Source organism: Globicephala melas, chromosome 20, assembly GCF_963455315.2.
Source record: "Globicephala melas chromosome 20, mGloMel1.2, whole genome shotgun sequence".
NCBI classification, from domain to species: domain Eukaryota; kingdom Metazoa; phylum Chordata; class Mammalia; order Artiodactyla; family Delphinidae; genus Globicephala; species Globicephala melas.
Genome location: NC_083333.1, coordinates 23375829 through 23398781, shown reverse-complemented (window position 1 = coordinate 23398781; position 22953 = coordinate 23375829). Strand labels below are relative to the sequence as shown.

The window sequence follows — 22953 nt, the reverse complement described above, 5'->3', positions numbered from 1 at the left end:
AGTTGGAATCCCAGGTTACAGAATGGAGAAAAGAATGATTTTGAAAAGTATGATTTGCAAGGCATCCTACAGACTCCTGTGCCCTGGGCCATAAAATCATACATGGATGGAAAGGAGGTTTGCCTGGCGTTGAAGGAACCAAAAAGTGACTGATTATTGGGTGGCTGGGGTTCGTGCTAATGGATCATTGTGAGAAAATGAGACCTAGTATGTGTGACATGAGCTCTGTTCCACCCACAGAGGCTAACAGTTGAGGAGAGGGCCAGATACAGAACCAGAGAGTGAAACAGCTGAGATGCTTGGAAAAACTATGGTTTAAAACAACACAAAATGAAAAAAAGAAAAAAAAAAAGGAAGCCTTTGAACCAGAACAACTTAAAGCAGCCTACCCGTCGACTCCAGGCAATGCTGTGGGTAGAAGCCAGGGAACCTGAGACAGGGTACAGGTAGATGTGAGGACAGAAGTTTCAACCTGGAACTGAGGGCAGATCTAGGACCCTAGTGACCTCACAGCCCAGACAACCTAAGAGAGAAAGTTTCATCTCAACTGAGGATAAAAATAAGATCGAATTAGAAAGAGGACTTATCGACTGTCACAGCTGGGTTGACGTGGGAAGATGTGCCTGAGTGAAATGAATGAGACATTGTAGCTCCCACTGATGACGCCATGTGCACCTATGTCCTGAGATTCTAAAAGGCTCTGTTGGTGGTTCTCAACTGCAGGTGGTCTTGCCCTCCAGGGGACGCTCGGCCATGTCTGGAGGCACTTCTGGTTGATGCAGCTGGTCGGGGGGCGGGGGGCGGTTATTGGTACTAATAGGAAGAGGCCAAGGATGCTGCTAAGGACACCCAACGATAAAGAATGATCCAGTCCAAAATGTCACTAGTGCCGAGGTCGGGAAACCCTGGGCTATGTGTCCTAGGGCATTCCTCCTCGCTGCCCCCTCTAGCTCCTTCTCTGAAATGAAGTTGGCTTACAGTCATCTCCAGCTGGTTCATCTCTCTTTTGGGCATATCCTCATGTCTACCTCCCCTCCCTGCCTTCCACCCCAGGAAACAAAAGTCTTTCTAAGTTCAAGAGCCAGTTCATCTAGAAAGAAACACGGAAGAGATGTGATCCCAGGTGCGTGGCTGACTTGCACAGAGACCCTAGGAAAAAAAGCAAACAGACTAATGTACAAAAGCCCTGAATTTCGGCTATTGTTCAACTCGAATCAAGAAGCAGAAAGTCTTCTCTATAATCTGAACAATTTATCCTCCTAAAATCAGTAAGGAGAAGCACACATGCAACGTTAAATCCACACTTAGTAGTCAAGTGGTCGATTTCAAGTGTCCTATTTAGATGCACCATCAATCAAGCATCAAACCCTAAATCTACACAGACTCTGAAAAAGTCTCCTTGAAGACCACACCCCAGCTTTCCATTCCCACCTCTCACTGGTCAACCCTGAGCCAAGGAAATGACAGAAAGAGAAGCTTGCCTCCCAAGTGATTCAAACGAACAATGCCCTCTTTTACCAACCTGAGTTCTTTGTGATATAGCTGATTTTTGACCTTCTATTTAGTACATAATGAAATGATACTCTCTCTTCTCATCACGTAGAAGAAATTAAATACTTATTTTTTTAAGGAGAGGTCATTTTAAGTCAGGACGTCTTATCTTTTCACTTGTGGAAGTTTATGAAAATTTCTCCGGATTTTTTTGTATAAAGGAAATGTAGGGAAAATACCCCAAGTTGACCGTCATAAAGCGCTAAGAATTCCTAAAACCTCAGAGATCGCTGTCAATAGACTATTTCTTGACCTACGGCCTCTGATGAGAAATCTCAGAATGTACCACAAGCACTACTGCAGAGTACTGTTGGAAAATATTTACACAGCAAACCAAGGTTGTTTACTGAATTAATATAACTGATATATAACCCATTCTCTCCATCTTTTAAATCAAGAACACTTCAAAACATGGGCTAAGAATAGCAAAATACTCAGGATAAGGTTATAGGAAAAAAAGCAGATTTTCCATGTTTAATAGGAAGTGCTTGGAATTCAGTACAAAATAACAACTGTGGAGTTCAAAGCTACACCAATTTCTTTTTGGATTTGAGTCAGACTTTTGATTTTCAAGTGGCTTGTCATTTTCAAGCGTGCAATTAGCTAACTGCCCTAATTGCTCTTCCAAATGCCACAACACACACTCCTGACCGTAGCTGACACTAGAAAACAGCTTTATGCCGCCTTGAGCATTGCTAGCTTGGAGTTTGTGCTGACCAGAGGATTTCTGCCTATTTGAATTCCCCGACTGTTTCCAAGAAGGGCTCTTTTGTGCGTCCACAGAATAAACACGCAATGCGCCTCCCGAGCCCTACATTGGTCGTAAGCTAAATAAATATCCAGTGCCTCTTTTTACTGTCCTTCCTGAACAAGTCAGGAGCTATATCTGTTTGTGTCTCTTTTGTACTAGTTCACACAGTATCGACATCTGGGTGGGCCTCTAACCATCTCCGATGGACATCGGGCTGGTGGACTGGGCGCTGAGCTCTTAAATAGGCCTAAAGGCACAGCAAGAAGGAAGTCAAGCTGTTTGGGCCCTTCGCAGAGCTGGTCCCCAATGACCTTCCCTCAGTCCCCACGCCTATAACCTATCGAAAGAAGTTATGGTGAAAAACTCTAAGCCTGCCAAGATTCCATTTTCTGGAGAAAGTCAGTTGTGAAACCTTCTGTAGGACTAGAATGTAAGGCTTTTGTATTCGATTTCTCTACCGTGAATCCCCAAACAAGGCCTAGATGGTGAGCCTCCCTGGCTCCAGGAACTCTTCAGAAGCCCTAAGATAAGAAAGCCAAGTGTAGGGAAAAAAGAGGAAGAAAATGTCATTCGCTGGTCCTGTTTCAAAATCGGTACAGAAGGGAGGGGTTTGTAAGGTATCGTTGCTGTTGTTGTTTTCTTCAAGTTCATAAGGAATAAACGCCTTAACTTTCTTTTCTTTTCTCTCCTCCCCGCACCCCTTACCCCAACTCAGAGGATAACGTTTCTCTGATGCTGCTACAAAAGAAAGATACCAGCCGGATCTCTGGGCTCTATCATATCATAACTTTGGATATGACAGTGATAGCCAGTAAGTGCCTCTACTCCACCCCTCAAACTGCACTTTACTGTCAACTGACCAGCAGTGACCAGAGGAGAGTGACTACCAAGTTGATGCCCTGGATGAAGGTGCACGGCTGCGATGTCATCAGATGCTTACGGTGGACGCTTCCCACGGAAGGTCACAGATACCCTGACAGGTCACCTAAGCCGTGAGTAATGCACCCTTTTTCTTCTTGTTCTACATTTAACCCAAAGACAGACGTAGGAAATAAAAGCACAGATGCATCTTTCCCAAAATTTGAGATTAAGTTTTTCACTGTCCAAATCTGTAGTCCTTCTTCCCCACTTTCCACAAAGAGTTGGGCTCCTTGAGAAGTCCTGAAGGATCATAGCCTGACTATATCATAAGAATACACACAGAGGCCACTCAAAAAGGGGTCCTTTCATGAAGACGTGCCTCAAAAGTACACAGGAAAATGGAGGAGCCGAGTATAAAAGGGAGATAACACTCATAGGCTACATCTTTCTTTCATCAAGAAATAAAAGAGGTGTTTTATAGGTAATGATCATTTTTCCATTCTTTCCACCCAGCCCCAAATCAAACTTAAAACTGTCAGTAATAAAACAAGTGAATACCTAGACTGCTGTTGTGGGCAGGTGTGTATCTGTATGCTAATACATGTGAAAAGTAAAATTGCCTCCATAAAGATCTAAGCCATTCATAAAATCCCCCCAAAAATCAATACACTTTTTTGAAGTATTAGACAACTTTCCCAGCTCAGTTGACTTCAAAACAATGTTCACACTAAGGGGGTATCAAAGAAAATATATCGGTGGTTTACGGTAGGCAAAGAACGATGCCCCTGGCGTCTGAAACAGGAGAGCCTGGGGCTCTCAACAAATCCGACTGAGGATAAGTAGGAATGCTCATCAAATTCAGAATTAATGCTCCCCTTCAACTTCTCGATTCTCATACCAACAAAAATGACTATTTTACACAATTGATCTTAGGTATCAGATTCTACGGGAGCTACCACACTCAGAAGTCTGAGGAAGAATTTATTCTTTGACAACTTCAAAGTTAAAGCGATTTGAGTTTTGTTTCAATTATTATTATTATTTTAAGTAAGCCCATAAACAAGCTAGACTGGCTGACTTGAGTGCAAATGAAATGACAAAGAATCAACAGTATTAACGGAATTAACAATTCCGAGAAAGCTGGAAAATGTCTATGGCTCAAAATTTTTAAATTAATGAACCATAGTAGTTGGGACTAAAAATGAGAGAAAACGAGAGGGAAACAGAGACCTCAGAGGGGTGGCCATGAGGACACTCTTATGCTGTGCGGCGGGGAGGGCCGGCCAGGGCGGCTGCTACATGAACAGCAGTAGCACAGGTGTCTGCACCTTCCACAAGCGTGTGCGTGCGCTGAAGTTAGAAAACATGTATTTTTTCCAAAGCCTTCATTTTAAAAATATCTGTAAAAAGCTTTAACACTCTGACTCTTTAGGGGAAGTTCTAAGTAGGAGAAGAAAACTGGTAAAAGAAAAAGTCATCCAACGATTTTTCAATAAATTGCAGATGAAAAGGAGCTTTCTGAATAGGAAGCAGTTAATAACGGGTCCCTAGAGCATAGATGTGACTCATGGGTTCTCACCGCAGCCCTAGAGTAGAAGGATTTGAGAACATTTGTACAGGACTGATATTCTGGACGCTCCCCAGGCCAATTAGATCAAAGTCTCTGAGGCCGAGGCCTAGGTGACGGCACATCTTAGAAACGAGCAGCCAGAGTTGAGAACTGTCGGATTAAACCGCTGGTTCACAACAGGCAGCGTGGCTTTCTCAGACCTTTCACACCAGCCTTGCTCTTAGCAAGGCTTCCTGAAGTTCCCAGAGTCTTGGGAAAGGGGGCCAGGTGGGAGAAAGCTTACATAGTGCAGAGCTTGAAAAGGCTTCCTTACAGAAGCTCCTTCTCCACTATCACCCTTCTGGAGAACTGTCGGTGTGAACTGTCAAAGATGCCTCAGTCCATTTCCTAGGTGACCTTTAAACATTTGAGGGTAAGGAAAACAAAAATCAAAACCAAAAACCAAGTTCTCAAAACCAGAAGGCAAAAGCCGGAAGCCATCTCAGCCTGACAGGTGTACCACCACTCCCTGCATACTCAGGCAAGGAGAGCAGAGAGGAGGATGCACCCCCAGAGCCCAGAGGATGCACGTATTAGGAGGACCCAGCAGCACACTGTCCTACAGCCCTCTCTGGCCATTCAGCCAAAACTGCACCAGAAACAAACTGTGGCAGCTCAGCCTCATATATCCTTCGGGAAAAGTCCCCGGGGTGACATGGGCTTAGAGCCGCTGAAAAGTCTAAGGGCCTTAGTTTCATAAGCAATAGGCAGCTGCTTGGTCTTAATCATGTTTCCTAATAAAAGCCATATTCAGAAGGCTTCTTCCAAAGGGCGTGGAGGCCAAGGAACGATAACCTTGAGGAAGCCAGACTCTCAGCAGCCTTCAGAACACCAGCCCCTCCCTTAGCAGCCAGCAGCCCGACTGCCCTTCTCCAAGGATCGCAGCTGGGCTTCTCGCCACCTCTGAGTCCCTTCCCCCAAGTCTCATCTGCTCCGGAGGCGCCCGGATAAACCACCTCATCTCCAACGCAGCCTCCTCTTTCCAGCATCACTTGCGATGGTCATTAGTGTCAAAGCACGCCAAGCATCATGTTCCCTACGCAGACAGAAATCACTGGATTTTCTGGAGAAAACAATCCCCTCTCCAAGTTTCCTCAATTCCACTTTCAATTTCCATGAAAACAAAGTTTACAGCATTAGCACGGTTCCTTCCAACTTTTTTTATTTTCCCTTCTCAGACCCCCCCCCCCCCCGCCCAGTACTGTCCACTGTACACTTATGGGCAAGCACGTCCGTAAGTTAGCAAGTGTTCTGTAAGAGTCAGCCTACAGACACTAGAACTGCTTTGTAAGACTTCTAGGTACCTAAGGAAGGCTCTGAGAGTAGCCTCTGTCTTCTTATCCAGGGTGGTTCTTTGTGTCATACCTACTTTTCATCCCTAGCCCTCCGGTGGGTCGCCCACCTTTCTCTTATGCTCCGGTCAACATCACAGGGCTTAAAATTCCCATAAAAGAGTTTCTCCCTTTTGCGATATGATGCACGGAGTCCCTTCTGCCTGGAATACCTCTTCCTCCCCTATTTCTCTTTCGCTTGGACGTACCTCACAGGGTCCCAGCCCAGCATTTATTTCCTCCAGAAACTCAACCCAGCGCTGTTCCTCTGCGTCCCCCAAATACCCTGTGCACAGGGTATTTGCAGAGGACTTGCAGTGTGGACTAGAATGACTGACTGTGGACACGCCCTCCTTGGCTCTGAGCTCAGCGGGGGAGGGGCAGAGCCATCTTTGTTGCTCAGCAGCAAGGACAGGCCCGTCAGTGCTTTGGGGATGGATGCATGCATCGTGGATTAAAACGATGGGGGAAAGTCATGAGAACTCTCTTGTTTCTTCACGCTGGCCTCTGAGAGACAGGCTGTCTTACCACTGTGAGGTAAAGTCAGCAAACTCTTCGGAGAACTTGTCTGCGGGGAGTTGTGGCGACGGCTCCTCCACCACCTGTTTGAGCTGCTGAAAAGGAGTTCCCCACGAATCATAGGGAAACCGAAGGATGGCCAGCTCGATCTAGAGGGGAGAGGGACACAAGGAGACAGGATCTTACACGGGGTGCTTAGGTAAAGAGGGGGTCCACTAGGGAATCCACTTGGCTCCAGGAGAGCCAGAGGGACGCATGATGGTGACCATCAGGTAAACTGGCGGGAGGGGGAAAACTAATGCTGTGTTCTCTAGCAGTTTTCCTCCAAGTCCTAGTGCTAGGGGTTTGCAGATTGCGTTGTACCGGAGACAGCCACTTAAACCTACTTAAAACTGGGTCCTCCCTGAAACCCGGTGCGGCACATCATAAAATTGTAAGCCAGCAGTATGAGACTTCAGGATGCAAAGCGACCAGGTTTTCAAATGCTGAGTCTAAAAAGTGATTCTCACCCTAAGACTCTTACAGAGCTGTACACCTGCTGCCATCTGCTGGGAGCATGCTAGAATTAAAAACAAACAAACAAACTAGGACCAAATGACTGATCTTTTTTTGGACTTGAGTAAAGGCCACTTTGCTTTGACAAGATCACGTGCTTTCTGGGCAGGGATGTGAAATAACTCACAGGATTTAATCAGCTGCTGTGTCTGGGAAGGAAACAGGACCACCATGGATCATTCCAGACCTCGGTGATACACTGAAAATTTATAATCAGCAAAGTTACAAATCAGGCACTCATTGCGTACCTTTAGGCCTGTGCCTGAGAAAATTATCCTATGCGCTCCTATGAGTTTGGGCTATACCTGTACTCAGCAGCCAAGACTTCTGTCGTAACCATGTTCTGGGAAGCTGAGCCCATGTCCTGCATAACAAAGCTCTATCAGGGTCTGGGCGGGGGATGGATTTGGAGTTTGGGATTGACATGTACACACTGCTATATTTAAAACATAACCGACAAGGACCTGCTGTACAGCACAGGGAACTCTGCTCAATATTCTCTAATAACCTAAATGGGAAAAGAATTTGAATAAGAATAGATACATGTGTAACTGAACCACCTTGCTGTACACATGAAACTAACACAACATTGTTAATCAACTATGCTCCAATATAAAATAAAAATTGAAAAAGAAATAAAAAGCTCCACCAGGGTCCACACACATTAGCGCTCTTTGAGTAGCTTAAGCTTCTGCGTGCCTTGATTAGAATAATTTAATTTTAAACCATAAAGAAAACTATCAGGAACGGTAGTCAGACCCTCTCATTTTACAGATGAGGACAGTGAGACAGTCTGTGATTCCATCAGTGAATCGGGGGCACGCAGCTACTTGGAGGCGGAATCAAGGGACGTGTGTTTTGTCCAATCCCAGCTCCGTATTTCTGCTACACCACACTGCAAACAGTGTCGCTCCAAATCTCCTGCTCTCTCAGACCGGCGTCTCGGGCACCTGCCTCTTGTTCTCCAGGTTCACCCCATTCCAACTTCATGCCCCGAACACCCTGGTCCACGATGATTATCATACACTACCATGGTGATGCCCAGACTCCAAATGTCGGACTTCACGCTGTATCCCTTCTGGTTGAGCTCTGGGTTTATTCTCTCGGGCTGGAAAGGAGACAGAAAAAGACAGCTGAGAGGACATTCCTGGCTCCATAAAGGCTCAGGGCTGAGAGTGTCACCAGCTGCCCAGTGAGTTGCTGTGAGCTGTTAACATACCTCCCAGGCCAAGAGGCTCACTAACTACAATAAATAACAACGTCTCCATGGGATTTTCCTCATTCTCCACACGTCTTTTCTTGGAGACAGTAATGGATCAAAGTCCCCTCTCAATTCAAAAGCAGTTTCAATTCTGCCTTATGAAGAACATGGTATACATTACAAAATTACTTTGTCAGCCTAGAAGTTGCCTTGTTTAAAAGACCAACGGTCCAGAACTCAGTAAAAAGAGTCAACAAGAGTCGCTGGGCTACTGTCTGGTGTTAATAGACCTCAACAACTTTTAGCTAAACATGGACAGAAAGCTTTTCAATTCTAAGAGCAGGTTCATTTCCAAGTAGAATATTTAAGGTAGAAGTCCCTTAAGTTAAAGGGAGTCTCTGCTAACGACAATGAACCTTCATAGCTATGAGGTTCCTTCAGGACTCACTTAACTGACTTGTTTGGGGAATTTAAATTCTTACTTCTGTTCTGTTCTCAACAAACAAGGCAGCATTCCCTTGTAACACAGTGTGGAAAATTGTGTGGGCTCTGTGTATTACCCACCTGCTTTTTCCAAGAATATACCTCTTTGCCTGATATTTTTAAAGAGTGATTTGTAGAAACATAGGCAACGTAATTCATTGCATAGTTTTAAATTTTATTTTATTTTTCCAGTTTTATTGAGATATAGTTGACATATAACACTGTGTAAGGTTTTTTGTTTTGTTGTGTTTTTTTGGCCACACCGAACAGCATGTGGGATCTTAGTTCCCCAACCAGGGATCAAACCCACACCCCATGCATTGGAAGTGTGGAGTCTTAACCACTGGACTGCCGGGGAGGTCCCCTTTACCTGATTTTTTTTAAAAAGAATACATATGAAGGAAGGGATTCAGTATTTCAGACAGGAAATATTAAGAAAAAAGAAGATGCAGAATATTTCTTGCATCTTAGGCACATCTCTGTTTTCCCTCCCTGGCCGTCCCTTTCCTATTTCCTGGCATGGTTTGAAGGCAGTTACATTCTCGATGCTACCCCCAGCTGCTGTACTTACGGCCATGTACGGTTTGCATCCTGCATCGATAGTTTTAGCGACGGAGTCAACAAGGTAGCCGCTGATTCCAAAATCGCACATCTTCACCTGGCCCAGGGTGTTGATGAGCACATTGGAAGGCTTGACATCTGAAAGCAAGAACAGTCAGGAGCCCAGGGTGGTAGTAGCATCCCTCTACCACCAGGGGCCCTGGAACCTCCCTTCCTCCTTCCCCTTCACTTTCTTCTCAAGACCCAATGCAGAAGTAACTGCCACCCCTGTGATACAACATTGTAAATCAACTCTACTCCAACATAAAATAAAAATTATTTTAAAGTAAGTAAAACATCAAAGCTGAGAAAAGGGGGAAAAAATCAACTTGATTTTCTTTTTCTTAATCATTTTTAAATGTTTTATTTCAATTTACAAAAGTAGAATTTACTAAGTTGATTTGGATTACGGAAAGCTTGGAAGAAAGAGAAAGGACATTCTTACATACGTGGCAGGTAGACCATAAAATGATTTCAGCAGTATTTAGAATGAGTAGTCAGAAAAATGTTTTTCATTAGTTCATTCAGTCTAATGTCATTAATTCTTGTTCTGCTGGATCTTGGGTTAGTAGTCTGCTTTCTATTTCAGCGGTCCCCAACCCTTTTGGCACCAGGGACCGGTTTCGTGGAAGACGATTTTTCCACGGGGGGTGGGGGGGGGATGGCGGTGGGCGGGGATGGTTCAGGCCGTATGCGAGCGATGGGGAGCGGTGGGGAGCCGTGGGGAGCGGTGGGGAGCGACTGGGAGCGGCAGATTAAGCTTCACTCGCTCGCCCGCCGCTCACCTCCTGCTGTGCGGCCCAGTTCCTAACGCACCGCGGACCGGTACCAGTCCAAAGCCCACGGGTTGGGGACCCCTGTTCTATTCCACGTTGTGTCCTTGTCAGATTGGGAATCCATCAATGGAAAAAACTGTTTCCTCTATCTAATTTCTCATCTTCGTTGCCCTCATACATGCAGTAAGAACTTAAAAATTGATGATTGAATTAAACGCCTAGCCCCATGGGCCAATCATCTTTGTTATGTTAGATGAATAAGTTCTAGAGATCGGCCGTTACAACATTGCCCCTCTAATGAACAATTCTATATTGTGCCCCTTAGAATTTGTTATGAGGGTAGAGCTCATGCTAAGTGTTCTTGTGACAGTAAAATAGTGTTTTACAAGCCCGGTTCATGATGACCTGTTGCGCATCTAGTGGAATGAAAAGGCAGACTGTGACGTAACGATACACCAGATGCGAGCAAAGCCGCCAGTTTTGACGGATGCTTCTGCCGGAAGTGTGTCAGAGGCCACAAGGTGTTAACTCATCATAAACACAGATATTCCAGACCAGGAGGCAGGTCACAGAGTATACATGTGGATAAAGAAGTTTCATTCTACAGTTCTTAAATGAATCCTTCAGTCTCGAGAGAGATAACGCACTCCCCAAATAGATGAACCATTGTTATGTCTCGATAATGGAATTAGAAATTACAGTTAACTTTTTCCCTAGTGACACTTTTCCCAAAGGGCATGTACTCAAAAGAAGAAAGTTATTCTAAAAACTTTAAAGGCTATCCTTTATAATTTTTCCCTTAAACAACAGATATACAAATTTCATTTTATTATTTTTTATACTTTATAAACATTGTCTACTATGAGTGAAACATTTTATAATTTTGGAATAAGCCTTTAAAATTCAGTTTCCCATTTGTGGATAATCCACATTCTTCTTCCTATCTGAATTCCTTCCCACTTTCTTCTTTTCCTCTTCCTCCCTATTTTCCCCGTTTTTAATCATAACAATGAATAATAATAATAACAGTCATAATAGGAATACTGTTTGAAGCATCTTACATTACTTTCAGGCTCAGAGAGTGTAAGAATTATCAAATCACAATACCCTATTAGTGATCAATACTTTCCATAAATTTTTTCAGAGACCTGATTAAACATATCTCTTCCAAGAAGCTTTCCTTGACTATGGTCACCCAGTACTCATCATCTTCTTGTTTTGTATTCTACCTCTACTAGTTCCATATGTGGTACATTCATATTTTTAATGTGGTTTTTTCCCCAGGTGTTTGTTATAGATTTGTCTTATTTCCCTATCAAGAATCCCTATGTAGAATTTGAATAAGAATATATTTTTTTCTCAGATACCTGTCAGGGCATCTATTATAGTGCTGTGTAAACATAGTGCTGTGTAAACATAGTGCTGTGTAGATGTTGGACAGTGATTGCAAAAGGTATACGGATGGAGGCATGGAAGAAAGATGGAAGAAAGAATGGGTGGATGGATGGATGGATGGATGAAAAGATAACAGGAAGGGACAAAAGGAAGGAGGGAGAAGAGGAAGAGCCATATCTTCCAATTTTTTCATCTTATCCTGACTCCTGCTGTCTGAAAGGGCTGTGCTTTATACCACTTTCATGTGCACAAGAATCACCTGGGAATCTTGTTAAAATGCAGATTCCGATTCAGTTGGTCTTGGGACCCATGATTCTGCTTTTCTAACAAGCTCTCGGGTGATGGCCAATACTAGGTGAATTTTTATCCTATTCTCTAAAGTTCTCAATGGGTAATACCACAGCTCTGCTCGGTAACAGGCATTTTATATTCAAGTTTTAATATAAAGCCCACATCTTCTGATGCCCTCAGACAAGTTAAAGAACTTGTATATGATTTTGCTATCCAGTCCCAAAGGAAAACCCCTCCATTCTCTTGCCTGACTCAATTCCATCCACTGGGGAATAAAAAAGAAAAGATAAAACTCAGGTAAAAGAAATAAAATTGATAAAAGGAACAGCCAAGGCAGCTCCATGGATACTTACCTCGATGAATGACAGAGAGCTTGCTGTGCAAATGTTCTAATGCTTTTACAATCTGCAAGAGAAACACAAGGTGGGTTTGTCCCCCATCCCTGGAGAGGAACTGCATGTTAAGCACATCCAGGGTTATCATCCCTGGCTTAAGGTCACAAGGAGAAGTATCTTCTCAGATAGTGGTGTTCCTATCCAGGAAAATACACAGGAAGTCATACAAATTGGATTCCGCACACCAGAGAGGACTATACCCCATAGCAGAGAGGATGCCTCACTCATACATTTTGATTTTCATTTGGCCTCCAGCGTTTTTTCTCTCCACCCTCCTGGGCCTCAGGAACCATGAAGGGAGCGGCCCTTCATTTCATTTTCTCCTGCTTCCTCCTCTGCCTATTGATCCTAAGAAAACATTTAAAACTCTACAAATGAAAATCAAAATCAACTAGTATCAGGACAGAGACACCAGGAACGTGGTCATAACAGATGAATGTACTGCTTAGAGGCACTTTAACTGAGAGTTTACCCAACCAAGTCGTGAGTAGACTCTTTTACATAATGCCCAGAAAGAAGAGCGTTGATTGATCCATCCACAGATGCACTCATGCATTCAGCAGACACGTACGGGATGGGAGCTATGGTCCAGGTAGTGTTTCCCCACACTGGGGGTACAGGGACGCATAAGGCCCGGACTTCTCACATGCTCCTTGAAGTAGGGTTCCTGATGTACTCACAGAAACTGCTATTTTCCCTAAGATGTCCTCTGGAATTGTTTGGCCTTTATCGATCACTTGTTTGTAGAATTTATCTAGGGACGTGTCCATGAGCTCCATGCAGATCCAGACATCCCCCTAGAGGCCGGTCGGTTCAGAGGTGGTTAGAGAGGATGGAAAAGGGAAAAAAGGAGGAAACAGTTAACACCTGTCAGGAAGAACGGACCGTTTCTTGCTTGAGTTTTGGAGGAAATGTACTAATCCCTTCAAGCTCTCAAAGGGATTTATAAACAGGCAAGATTACCTCCAAAGAACAAACTAGCAGACAGCCAAGCCGACTTGCAGGTGATCACCCACTCCTTAATGCAAACTAGGATCTACACACTAATAGCCACAAGCAATAGAACTCAGAAGTCTAAGCCTTTACTGTCACTGCCCTCCAGGACTTAAGTCCGGATACCTACTCCGTGTCTGACCTCCCAGGCTGACCGCTGGCGGTAGTTTATCAAAAGGCTGGTTTTAAGAGGGAGATGAAGCATTGTAACCCACATCATCGTGAAGTGAAAAAGAGAGGCAGAGCAAAGAGGTAAGCGTAAGCCCACATGGTACACAAGGCTACCTGAAGTATAGCAAGAGGCCAAAAGACCAGAGGATTTCAGGTTTTAAGGAATCAGTCTACAGACTCTTGATAGAGACAGTTCTGGCAAAATAGACAAACCAAAACAGAAAGGAAAAAGGGGGCCTCAGCCATTTAAAAGGGCTAAACGCATTTGAAAATATCGTGGTTTCAAGCCAACTTTGCACCAACATTTCACGAGCATGAAACTCTACAGAAGACACGTCAAACAAGAAAGAGCACTGTGACTGTGTATGGCATTTATGTGATCAAGGAAACTTCTTGTTAAGCTATCGCTCTCCTTGGAGTTTGAAGGGAAGGATCACCTACCTCACGGAAGAGTGCGCCATAAAAGGTGACCGTAAAAGGACAGTCCACGGTCCTCATGGAAATATCCAAATCCATCAGTAACCTTTTCTGCTCCTGGCTATTTACTGTGGCCCGGATCCGCTGAATGGGAATGCATGAAAAATGTATGGTTACTGCTCCGAGGATGAGTCTGGTAATAAGGCAGAGGGACCTTGAAGCGTCCCATCCTGAGAATAGTACTAAAATCCACAGCACAACTTCCAGAAACAGCCCTTCAGGTATCTACCCTGAGGATTAGCTGTTTGTAACGAATGAAAAGGAAGGAAGACTGTTACTCATTTGATTTCCCGAATAATCCCCAGTAAGGAGCAAACTGATAATATATTTTGGAGGGTGTGCAAATGTTTGGGAATGCATTTCCAAGTTATAAAAACAGTCTGATTTATTATGTGGCTTTAGTGCAAAGAGGTCAGAGTATTAATTGATTTTGGGCTGATTTGGGGTCCTATAAAAAAAAAGCCAAAAGCCCCTCTTTGTGAACAAGTAAGAATATTTGGACTGAACAGCAACTGTAAGAGAATTGATTCAGGAAAGGAGAGAGGAGGAATCAAGCCGAAATGGAGAAACTGTTCATTCCTACCCCAGGGCTTCTGAGAGAAGAGAAACTTGTCACACCAGCAAATGTAGCCTTATAGAAACACGATTATGTCATTAAATGACAAGACGATATGATATCATGAGGCTTCCACATTTTTTGCCTATGTAGCAAAGAGCCTGCAGAAGAAGAAACTGAAAAATCTACAAGGTAAGGGAAAGATATCTCCATTCTCCAAAAAAAGAGGCATCCCAGTCATCTGACCACCCACATTCCTAACAGTTCATCTAGAATTAATACGTTGGTCATTCTCCAAGGTCCTTCCAACATCTACTCAAGAAATTTGCAATGATTCTAAATTTCTTTTTATAGCTCAAAAGCTATGCAAATTTGCTCAAGATGATTTTACCCTCCTTTTTCCCACAAACGGAGACAATTTCCTCCCCCAGTTCGGGTTTCCTGATTTTCAGGGACAATTCTTTAAAAGCAACAGAATAAGGGTTAAAAAGACACTTGCGAGACACAAAACCCAAATGCCATATGTGAGCTCTTGTTTGGATTCTGATTTGAAAAACCAGCAGGAGAAAAAACAGCAACAACTATTAGATGACGTTGAAGAGCTATTATTGATTCTTTGACGTGTGATGATGATGCGGTGGTTGCACAAAAAATTAAAAGGAGGTGTCGGATTTATCAGTTAAAAAAACCTAGTTGATGTAACTCATGCCAAGGAAGCATGTTTCACATATTTGGAGGGGAATATTGTTCCCTATGAATAAGCTTTTCTGTTTCACCCCACGGAGGATTGTTTTGCTTATATGAAGAGAGCTGGTTTGTGCTTGAGATGGACAAACACATAAATCAGGGATGGAAAACGTTTGGGGAAGGGGAACTCTACCTTCACCGCCATGATCTGCCCGCTGGGCACATGCCGCATCTTCTCCACCACCCCGTACGCCCCCCGGCCCAGCTCCACTATAGGCTCCAGGTCATCCGCCTTCACCTCAAAGTTCTGCAGGAGAGAAAAGTAAGAATACAATAGGAAAAAGGGAAATAAACTGGACACAGGCTACCTTGTCCTCTCTCTAGTTTCTCCCAGCGTTCTAGGGGCTCTTTCTAGTCCAGAACTTTCTGGTCTAGAAGCTTTTCCAAGCAGCTACTGAAAGCAAGAAGTGCATGGGAGATGGGTAGACCCTACTGCACCTGCTCGTCACGGGCAGTACAGACATCCAGCTCCAACTGAGCCTCCACATCGCTCGGTGAAGGCGAACTCTGCACCGGGGTTCTTTAGCCCTGCCCCTCGTTTGTTGGCTGATGGCAGCTAGATCTAGGCCTGGACTTCAACGAATCTACCCCAAAGAGCACCATCTACTCGCTTCAAATACCTTCCCTCAGGACCACAACAGCCCGATTTCAGTTCGACATTCAAAACAGCAAGAGCTCCACAGACCACTTCCGTTTACATTCAGACTTTATTGACCCACCGCCCCTGACAGCATGTTACAGAAAATACAGTTTTTTCGTTGGCCAGTTGGAAAGCACCCATGTAAAATGGTCACGATATTAACTGGCAGACATGATTTTTCTCACCTGATTTCCAATAGAAATGCAAGCTTTGGAGTCTAAATCTCGAGGTGGCCTAAGAAAGAGAAGGGGAGGAAAAAAAACATGAGACATTTAGCCAAATACGACCTTCCCAAATCAGATGCGACTGGAGAGATCTTTCCTTAGGAATAAGGTGAAAGCTCATGGGTAAAATAAAGCAGCATAAAGGGGTTGATAGTGTGGGATTTGGAATAAAATACATTTGCATTTAAATCACTTAATCTCTGAACTTCCATTTCTTTTTAAAATTTATTTTAATTTATTTATTTTTGGCTGCGTTGGGTCTTTGTTGCTCTGTGCGGGCTTTCTCTAGTTGAGGTGAGCGGGAACGACTCTCCCTCGCGGTGCACGGGCTTCTCATTACGGTGGCTCCTCTTGTTGCAGAGCGTGGGCTCTAGGCGCATGGGCTCAGTAGTTGTGGCTCGCAGGCTCTAGAGCGCGTGGGCTTCAGTAGTTGTGGCTTGCGGGCTCAGCAGTTGTGGCTCGCGGGCTCTAGAGCGCAGGCTCAGTAGTTGCGCTCGGGCTTAGTTGCTCCGCGGCATGTGGGATCTTCCTGGACCAGGGCTCGAACCCATGTCCCCTGCACTGGCAGGCAGATTCTTAACCACTGTGCCACCAGGGAAGCCCCCGTTTCTTCTTTAATACAAAGATATTAGTACACTACCTCGTGGAGTAGGAGTGGGTATTAAATGAGATATTCTAAGTAACATGCTTAGCAGAATCCTTGGCATACAGTAAATATTCAATAACTGTGAGTCATATATATATAGTTATGTGGATAATTACACTACTCTAGTAAGCCCCTGTATAAGTAATTATATTCTTATAAGGAAGTAAAAGTACCAGATCTTCTTTCATCCGAGAGCATCCATGTGCCCAGTTATCCCACCACTTTTTCCACAACTGTCTTAACAAAAAGAAACAATAATACGGTTCTTTTTTTTTTTTTTTTTTTTTTGCTGTACGCGGGCCTCTCACTGTTGTGGCCTCTCCCGTTGCGGAGCACAGGCTCCAGACGCGCAGGCTCAGCGGCCATGGCTCACAGGCCCAGCCGCTCTGCGGCACGTGGGATCTTCCCGGACCGGGGCACGAACCCGCGTCCCCTGCATCGGCAGGCGGACTCTTAACCACTGCGCCACCAGGGAAGCCCAATACGGTTCTTTTAACTCACAGAATTCATAGGTCACAGGAATTCCAAATCTATCTAACCCTGCCTTTAAGATGGAACAAAGGTCCAGACAGGTAAAGTGACTTGCCCAAGGTCACGACTAACCCAGGCCTCCTGATTTTCAGCTCAGAATCCTTTCTGTTCTACCAGGCTGGCATACCCAGTTGTGATATTTCTTCTATACATAGTGTACTCACTACCCAGGGGTCATCTCAGCAGCTGAGGTTCGCTGCTTTTATGTCTCCATTAGAGAAAACAGAGTCTTCTCATGTGTATTTATTTCCCCTGCTTCACTGCTACCTTGGCTGGTAACAGTCCATGTACGAGAAAGATATTTGGCTTTGGCTGTGCATAACATACAACAAACAAAACACACATAACAAACACAGCATAACAAACTTGTTAATATGATCAAACGAATAAAGCGATAGGAGGCTAAAGACAAAAAGAATCCCGGTGTTGCCTGAACAAAGGGCGACCAAAAAGGGTGGAAATGCAGGTGTCCCCAAGGGGACGTTCCAGGTCAGAATTATACAGAAAAATACAAGGGACGAAGAAAGGAAGAGAGAAAAAAATCCTTGGCCAATGACAATTTTCCCCATCGCTAATATATTATAATTTTACCCCTCCTGCTGAGAGTGACTAAATAAAACAATAAGTAAAATGTAGGAACATAAACACAGATACACACGTGAATCTGTTTTCATGGCAAGCCTTCCCTCACCTTAAAAATCTCTTTGAAACGTATAGAAAACCTAAAATAAAGTTTTTCTATAGTAACTTAAAACCAGGACTGAGAGGGAGGGATAAAGAGGAAAACACGCGCGCGCGCGCACACACACACACACACACACACACACACACACGGCAGTGATGTTTTCATATATCTTGTGTTTCTGAGCAGGGGATTTTTCTTCAGAAACACTTTCCAAGGAATAAATTTCTGAAAACCTGATTTCTCACTCTTAAAACCTCCAAAGTTCTTTTTCTTTAGTTGTCACAATTTGTAGTAATTGCAATGGAACTTTGATATAAAGACAAATATTATTTGAAACATGTGACTAATCTAAACAGTAAAAAATCCTTTGCAATTGTTCTGACACTTCCTTTTAAAAAGAATGAAGTAACAGAAAAGGTCACTAGTTATTTGGGGCTACGTCCACGTGCTTGCCGTCCAGCGCGAGTGCTGGGTGAGACCTCCTCCAGGTCTGACATTCCAGTATTCATACCAGGGCTCTGCAAATTACAGTCCATGACCCAGCTGTGGGTGAATTGTACACATTTAAAGGGTTGGAAAAAACAAACGACAAAGCATCTTCGGCAGAGGCCATGGTGGCCTGGGTAGCCCCAAATATCTACTATCTGGTCTTTTGCACAAAAAGTTTGCTGACTCCAGCTTTATTCTAACATTGCATGACAACTTTACCTCACAGGAGGGTTTCACGCCATTTTCCAGAAGGAGAAAAATGAAACCCAGAAAAATTCAGTGATATGCTGAACAGACAGTCCTCAACAGAGCTGAAAATAAAACTCATGTCCCCCAAGTCTCAGCCTTGACCTAAGGAGAAGGGGGTAGAGGCTGAAAACTGGGCTAAGTGCTTTACCCGCTTCTCCTATCATTAAAACACACACACACACACACACACACACCCCCCTACCTAAAAGTGTCATTGTTCCCATATTCCAGATCAAAACCTGTTTGGTGTCACCTTGAGCTAACTTGCTCCCAAGCGGTGAAGCTATGATTCAATCCAAGTCTGACTGAATCAGAGAAAACTTCCCCCACACCCAGGCCTCCTCTAATGAAAATGACCACCCACCCGCCATGAGGCCTACAGGCTCAGCGAGTCTGCCAAAAGCATCAAATGATGGACTGAAATGGACAGCTTGTATTGGGTTAGTTGACACTGTATCCTGTCCAGGGCTGGGCATATCCATTTGCCTGGGGCACCAAGTCTGTGCAGGAGGTTTAAACTGTGTGTGGACATTCTCTGTTGCTTATTCACTATTTCAGTGTTCTGGGGAAAGAACCAAACTTATTATGAAACTCCTAACCCTGGAAGGCCAAAGGTATTCCAAAGGTCACCTGCTATTACTTTTTTATATAAACAACCAGCTCCGGTTTATTAAAATATTTATTTATAATTTTACATGAGTAATGAGGTTACTGGTTACTATTATAATTATTATTCACCTATAATAATGTTTATTAATAACAATGTGTACTTATTACCTAATGATAATATTTATTAAGCATCTACGTGGGCCAGAGACCATGTGAGACCCTTTACATCAAATATCTTCTTTAATTTTCACAACTCTTAGAGGTGTTGGCTCTATTTTAATGTGAAGAATTGACATTGAAACAGACTAAATAATTTAAGAGATATCATCAAGGAGATGGTGACACTGGAACACAGAGCGACACCACGAGGTCTTCTCAGCTGCAGAAGTAAAAGATCCCGCCTCTGATGGATAGCCACGGGCTATCTGGCTGTAGTCACGAGCAGTGTAACGTGTGGCTAAGAGCGCATGCCTGAGGTCAGAGAACCCTCAGTTCGTATGCCACCTCTTCCACTTATTAAGTGAAATAATAATGATAATAACAACACCACTTAGAGCGACATTCATTGAGAAATTGCATTTGAAAATGCACTAAACTTGACCCTGAATATGGACTGTGACATCTGATCCCCATAGCAACTCCATCAGTGTTTGTTCCCGTTTTTCACAAGGGGGAACTAAGGCTTAGAAGGGTTAGGTAACTCGCCTAAGATATCCAGCTGGGGAAGTTCAGATATCAGATGGGAAGCCAGGCATTCCAGCACCAGAACCTGGGCTCCTGGAGCTCAACTGCTTTGAGCAGGGCCCCTGACCCTTGTATAGGTCTGTCTTCTCACTTATGAAGTGAGAGGAATAACAACTGCCTTTGAGTTTCTTGTGAGGATTAAGTGAAAGAATACTGACTAGCATGGAATCGATTTAGAATCAGTTGCTGCCAATCAAGTGAGGGAACAGCCCAGAAACCTGAGTCAAAGACACATTGGCATCAGTGACTCAAAGAAAAAACTCAAGTGAAGAGACCACACACGCGGCCCTAAAAAGAATGGGGCTCTGTCCCGGTCTATTTATTTGTGTGTAGTTCAGCAGAAGGCGGCAGGGTCTATATAAATGGCAAGAGTTACCAAGCCAACCTCACAAAATTGCCAAGAAAAACTCAAAATGAGGAAGCTTCTTCTTTAGGAGTACATATTTCAGCCTCAGTATTAAAATAATAATAACAACAACAACAGCAATAATCCTGTCCATGAGCTAACGTGGGACAGTCTACAGCCATGAAGGGACCTTGGCTTTACAGGATGAAACAGAAAAGTACATTCAAGGCTTATTCTACCACATGAGGGAAAGACAACAAAGAAACTACTTTTACCTTTGCATAGGTTTTTATTCACTTCTTTATACCAAGCAAGGATTTATGGTGGTTGTCAAAAATTCATTTAAAAAACCCAGAAAATTAATATAAATTAGAAGGTGAAGACTAGCAAATTTTAAAGGGAAGGAATAAAAGACAGCTGGAAAGTGGATATGAAAATATATCCCGAAGGAAATGATAAAGAGCAGAAAAATATCAATACACCATTCAAATGGCTACAACAAAAAATAGTGGCGTCACCAAATCTTGGACAGGTTGTAGAGAAACTGAATCACTTATACATTGCCAGTGAAAATGCAAAATAATATAGCCACTCTGGAAAACAGTTGGGCAATCTCTTAAAAACTAAACACGCACTGCCACCGGCAATTCCACTAATGGGTATTTTCCTCCCAGAGAACTAAATGTTTATGTTCACACAAAAACCTGTACATGATTGTTCATAGACTTACTTACAACAGCCAAAAACTAGAATCAGCCGAGATGTCTTCAATAGGTGAGTGGTTAAGCTCTGCTGTCTGCACGCACACTTACAAATGTACACGCATAACTCAGCAAGATATACTACTCAGCGATTAAAAGGAGCAACGTATGTATACAGCATGGATCAATCTTCGGGAAATTATGCTGGAGTGGCGAAAGCCAATCCCAAAAGGTTACACACTATAATCCCACTTATATAATAATATTTTTTAATGAGAAAAATTAATAGACAACAGATTAGTGGTTGCCAGGAGTGAGAAACAGTATTGGGAGAGGTGAGGAGGGAAGGCAGTCATGATTATAAAAGGGCAACATTAGGGATCCTATTGGTTTCAGAACCAGTTTCTTGACTGTAGTGGTGAATGCATGAACCTACACAGGTGACAAAAATGGTACAGAAATTTAACATCACACGTACTAGTGAATATAAGTAAAACTGGAAAACCTGAATAAGATGGGTACATTGTATCACTGTCAATATCAATTGAGCTTATAATACTATAGTTTCACAAAATGTTACCATTGGGCAGAGAATATAAAGTTTCTCTATATTGTTTCTTACAACTGGATGTGACTGTACAATTATCTCAATAACGTTGTCAATTTGAAAAGTCAAAGAAAAAAATCAGAAATCAATAAAATTGAAAGGAGGAAAATAAAGAAAACAAAGTTGGCTCTTTTAAAAATTCAATAAAAATTGATAAACCTCTAGCAAGACCAACACAGATAAAAAGAAAGAAGACACAAATTATCAATATCAGCAAAAAAAGAGGGGGATATCTCAGTATATCCTGCAGTCATTAAAAGAATAATCAGGAAATACTATGAGCAACTTTACTTTCATAAATTCAACAACTTAGAAGAAATTCCTTGAAAACTGCAAACTGCCAAAACTTAGCCACAATGAAATAGATTATCTGAGTTGCCCTATAACTATTAAAAAAAATGAATTGGTAATTTAAAAGCTCCAAAAAAAGGAATATATAAGCCCACTTTTTTTCCCTGGGGGAATTTTTTTTTTTTTTTTTTTTTTTTTTTGCGGTACGCGGGCCTCTCACTGCTGCGGCCTCTCCCGTTGAAGAGCACAGGCTCCGACCGGGGCATGAACCCGCGGCCCCTGCATCAGCAGGCAGACTCTCAACCATTGCGCCACCAGGGAAGTCCCGAATCATTATTTTGAAACTGAAACTAATATTATATGTCAGTTATAGCTCAAAAATATTTTTTTAAGAATTACCGGTTATCTTATACAATGTCTACCAGAAAACAGAAGGTACTCTTACCAACTCATTTTATAGGGTCAGTATTACCTTAAATACCAAAACCAGAACATAATAGCTCAGACACACACACACACACACACACACATTACAGGTCAACATCTCTCATGAATTTAAGACACAAAAATCTTCACATTTTAGGAGATTAAATCCAACAATGTATAAAAAAAGTAGTATATCCCAACCACGTGGGATTTTTGGGGGGTATGCAAGGCTAGTTCGATATTTAAAAAATCCGTCAGTGTAATCCATATCAAAGGGACAAAGAAGAAAACTCCAAGATGACATCAATTGATGCACAAAAAAAACACTCAACAAAATTCAACACACATTCATGATAAAAATGTTGAGTACACTTTGACCAGAGAGGAATTTTTTCAACCTCATAAACAACATCTATGAGGACTTAACATCATGCTTAATGGTGAAAGATTGAATGCTTTCCCTCTAAGATGGGAGACAAAGCGAGGTAGCCTGCTCTCACCAA

General features: G+C 43.1%; 1 protein-coding gene across 5 annotated transcripts in view; it reads right to left on the bottom strand.

The window, feature by feature from the left end:
- MAP2K6 (mitogen-activated protein kinase kinase 6) overlaps window positions 1-22953 on the bottom strand; it is a 128655-nt gene that overhangs the window by 13093 nt on the left and 92609 nt on the right. For 4 of the 5 annotated variants that reach the window (XR_009560300.1, XR_009560301.1, XM_030838056.2 and 1 more), the window contains exons 3-10: window positions 16088-16136; window positions 15396-15509; window positions 13924-14043; window positions 12999-13115; window positions 12277-12328; window positions 9433-9560; window positions 8208-8285; window positions 6632-6771 (exon numbers count right to left, since the gene is read on the bottom strand). Coding sequence is in view for 3 of the 5 variants with exons in the window: in XM_030838056.2 (XP_030693916.1) it covers window positions 6632-6771; window positions 8208-8285; window positions 9433-9560; window positions 12277-12328; window positions 12999-13115; window positions 13924-14043; window positions 15396-15509; window positions 16088-16136 (798 nt within the window). In the remaining 2 variants the exon portion in view is untranslated. The remainder of the gene's footprint in view (window positions 1-6631; window positions 6772-8207; window positions 8286-9432; window positions 9561-12276; window positions 12329-12998; window positions 13116-13923; window positions 14044-15395; window positions 15510-16087; window positions 16137-22953) is intronic. The other variant, XM_060290318.1, reaches the window with a different exon arrangement.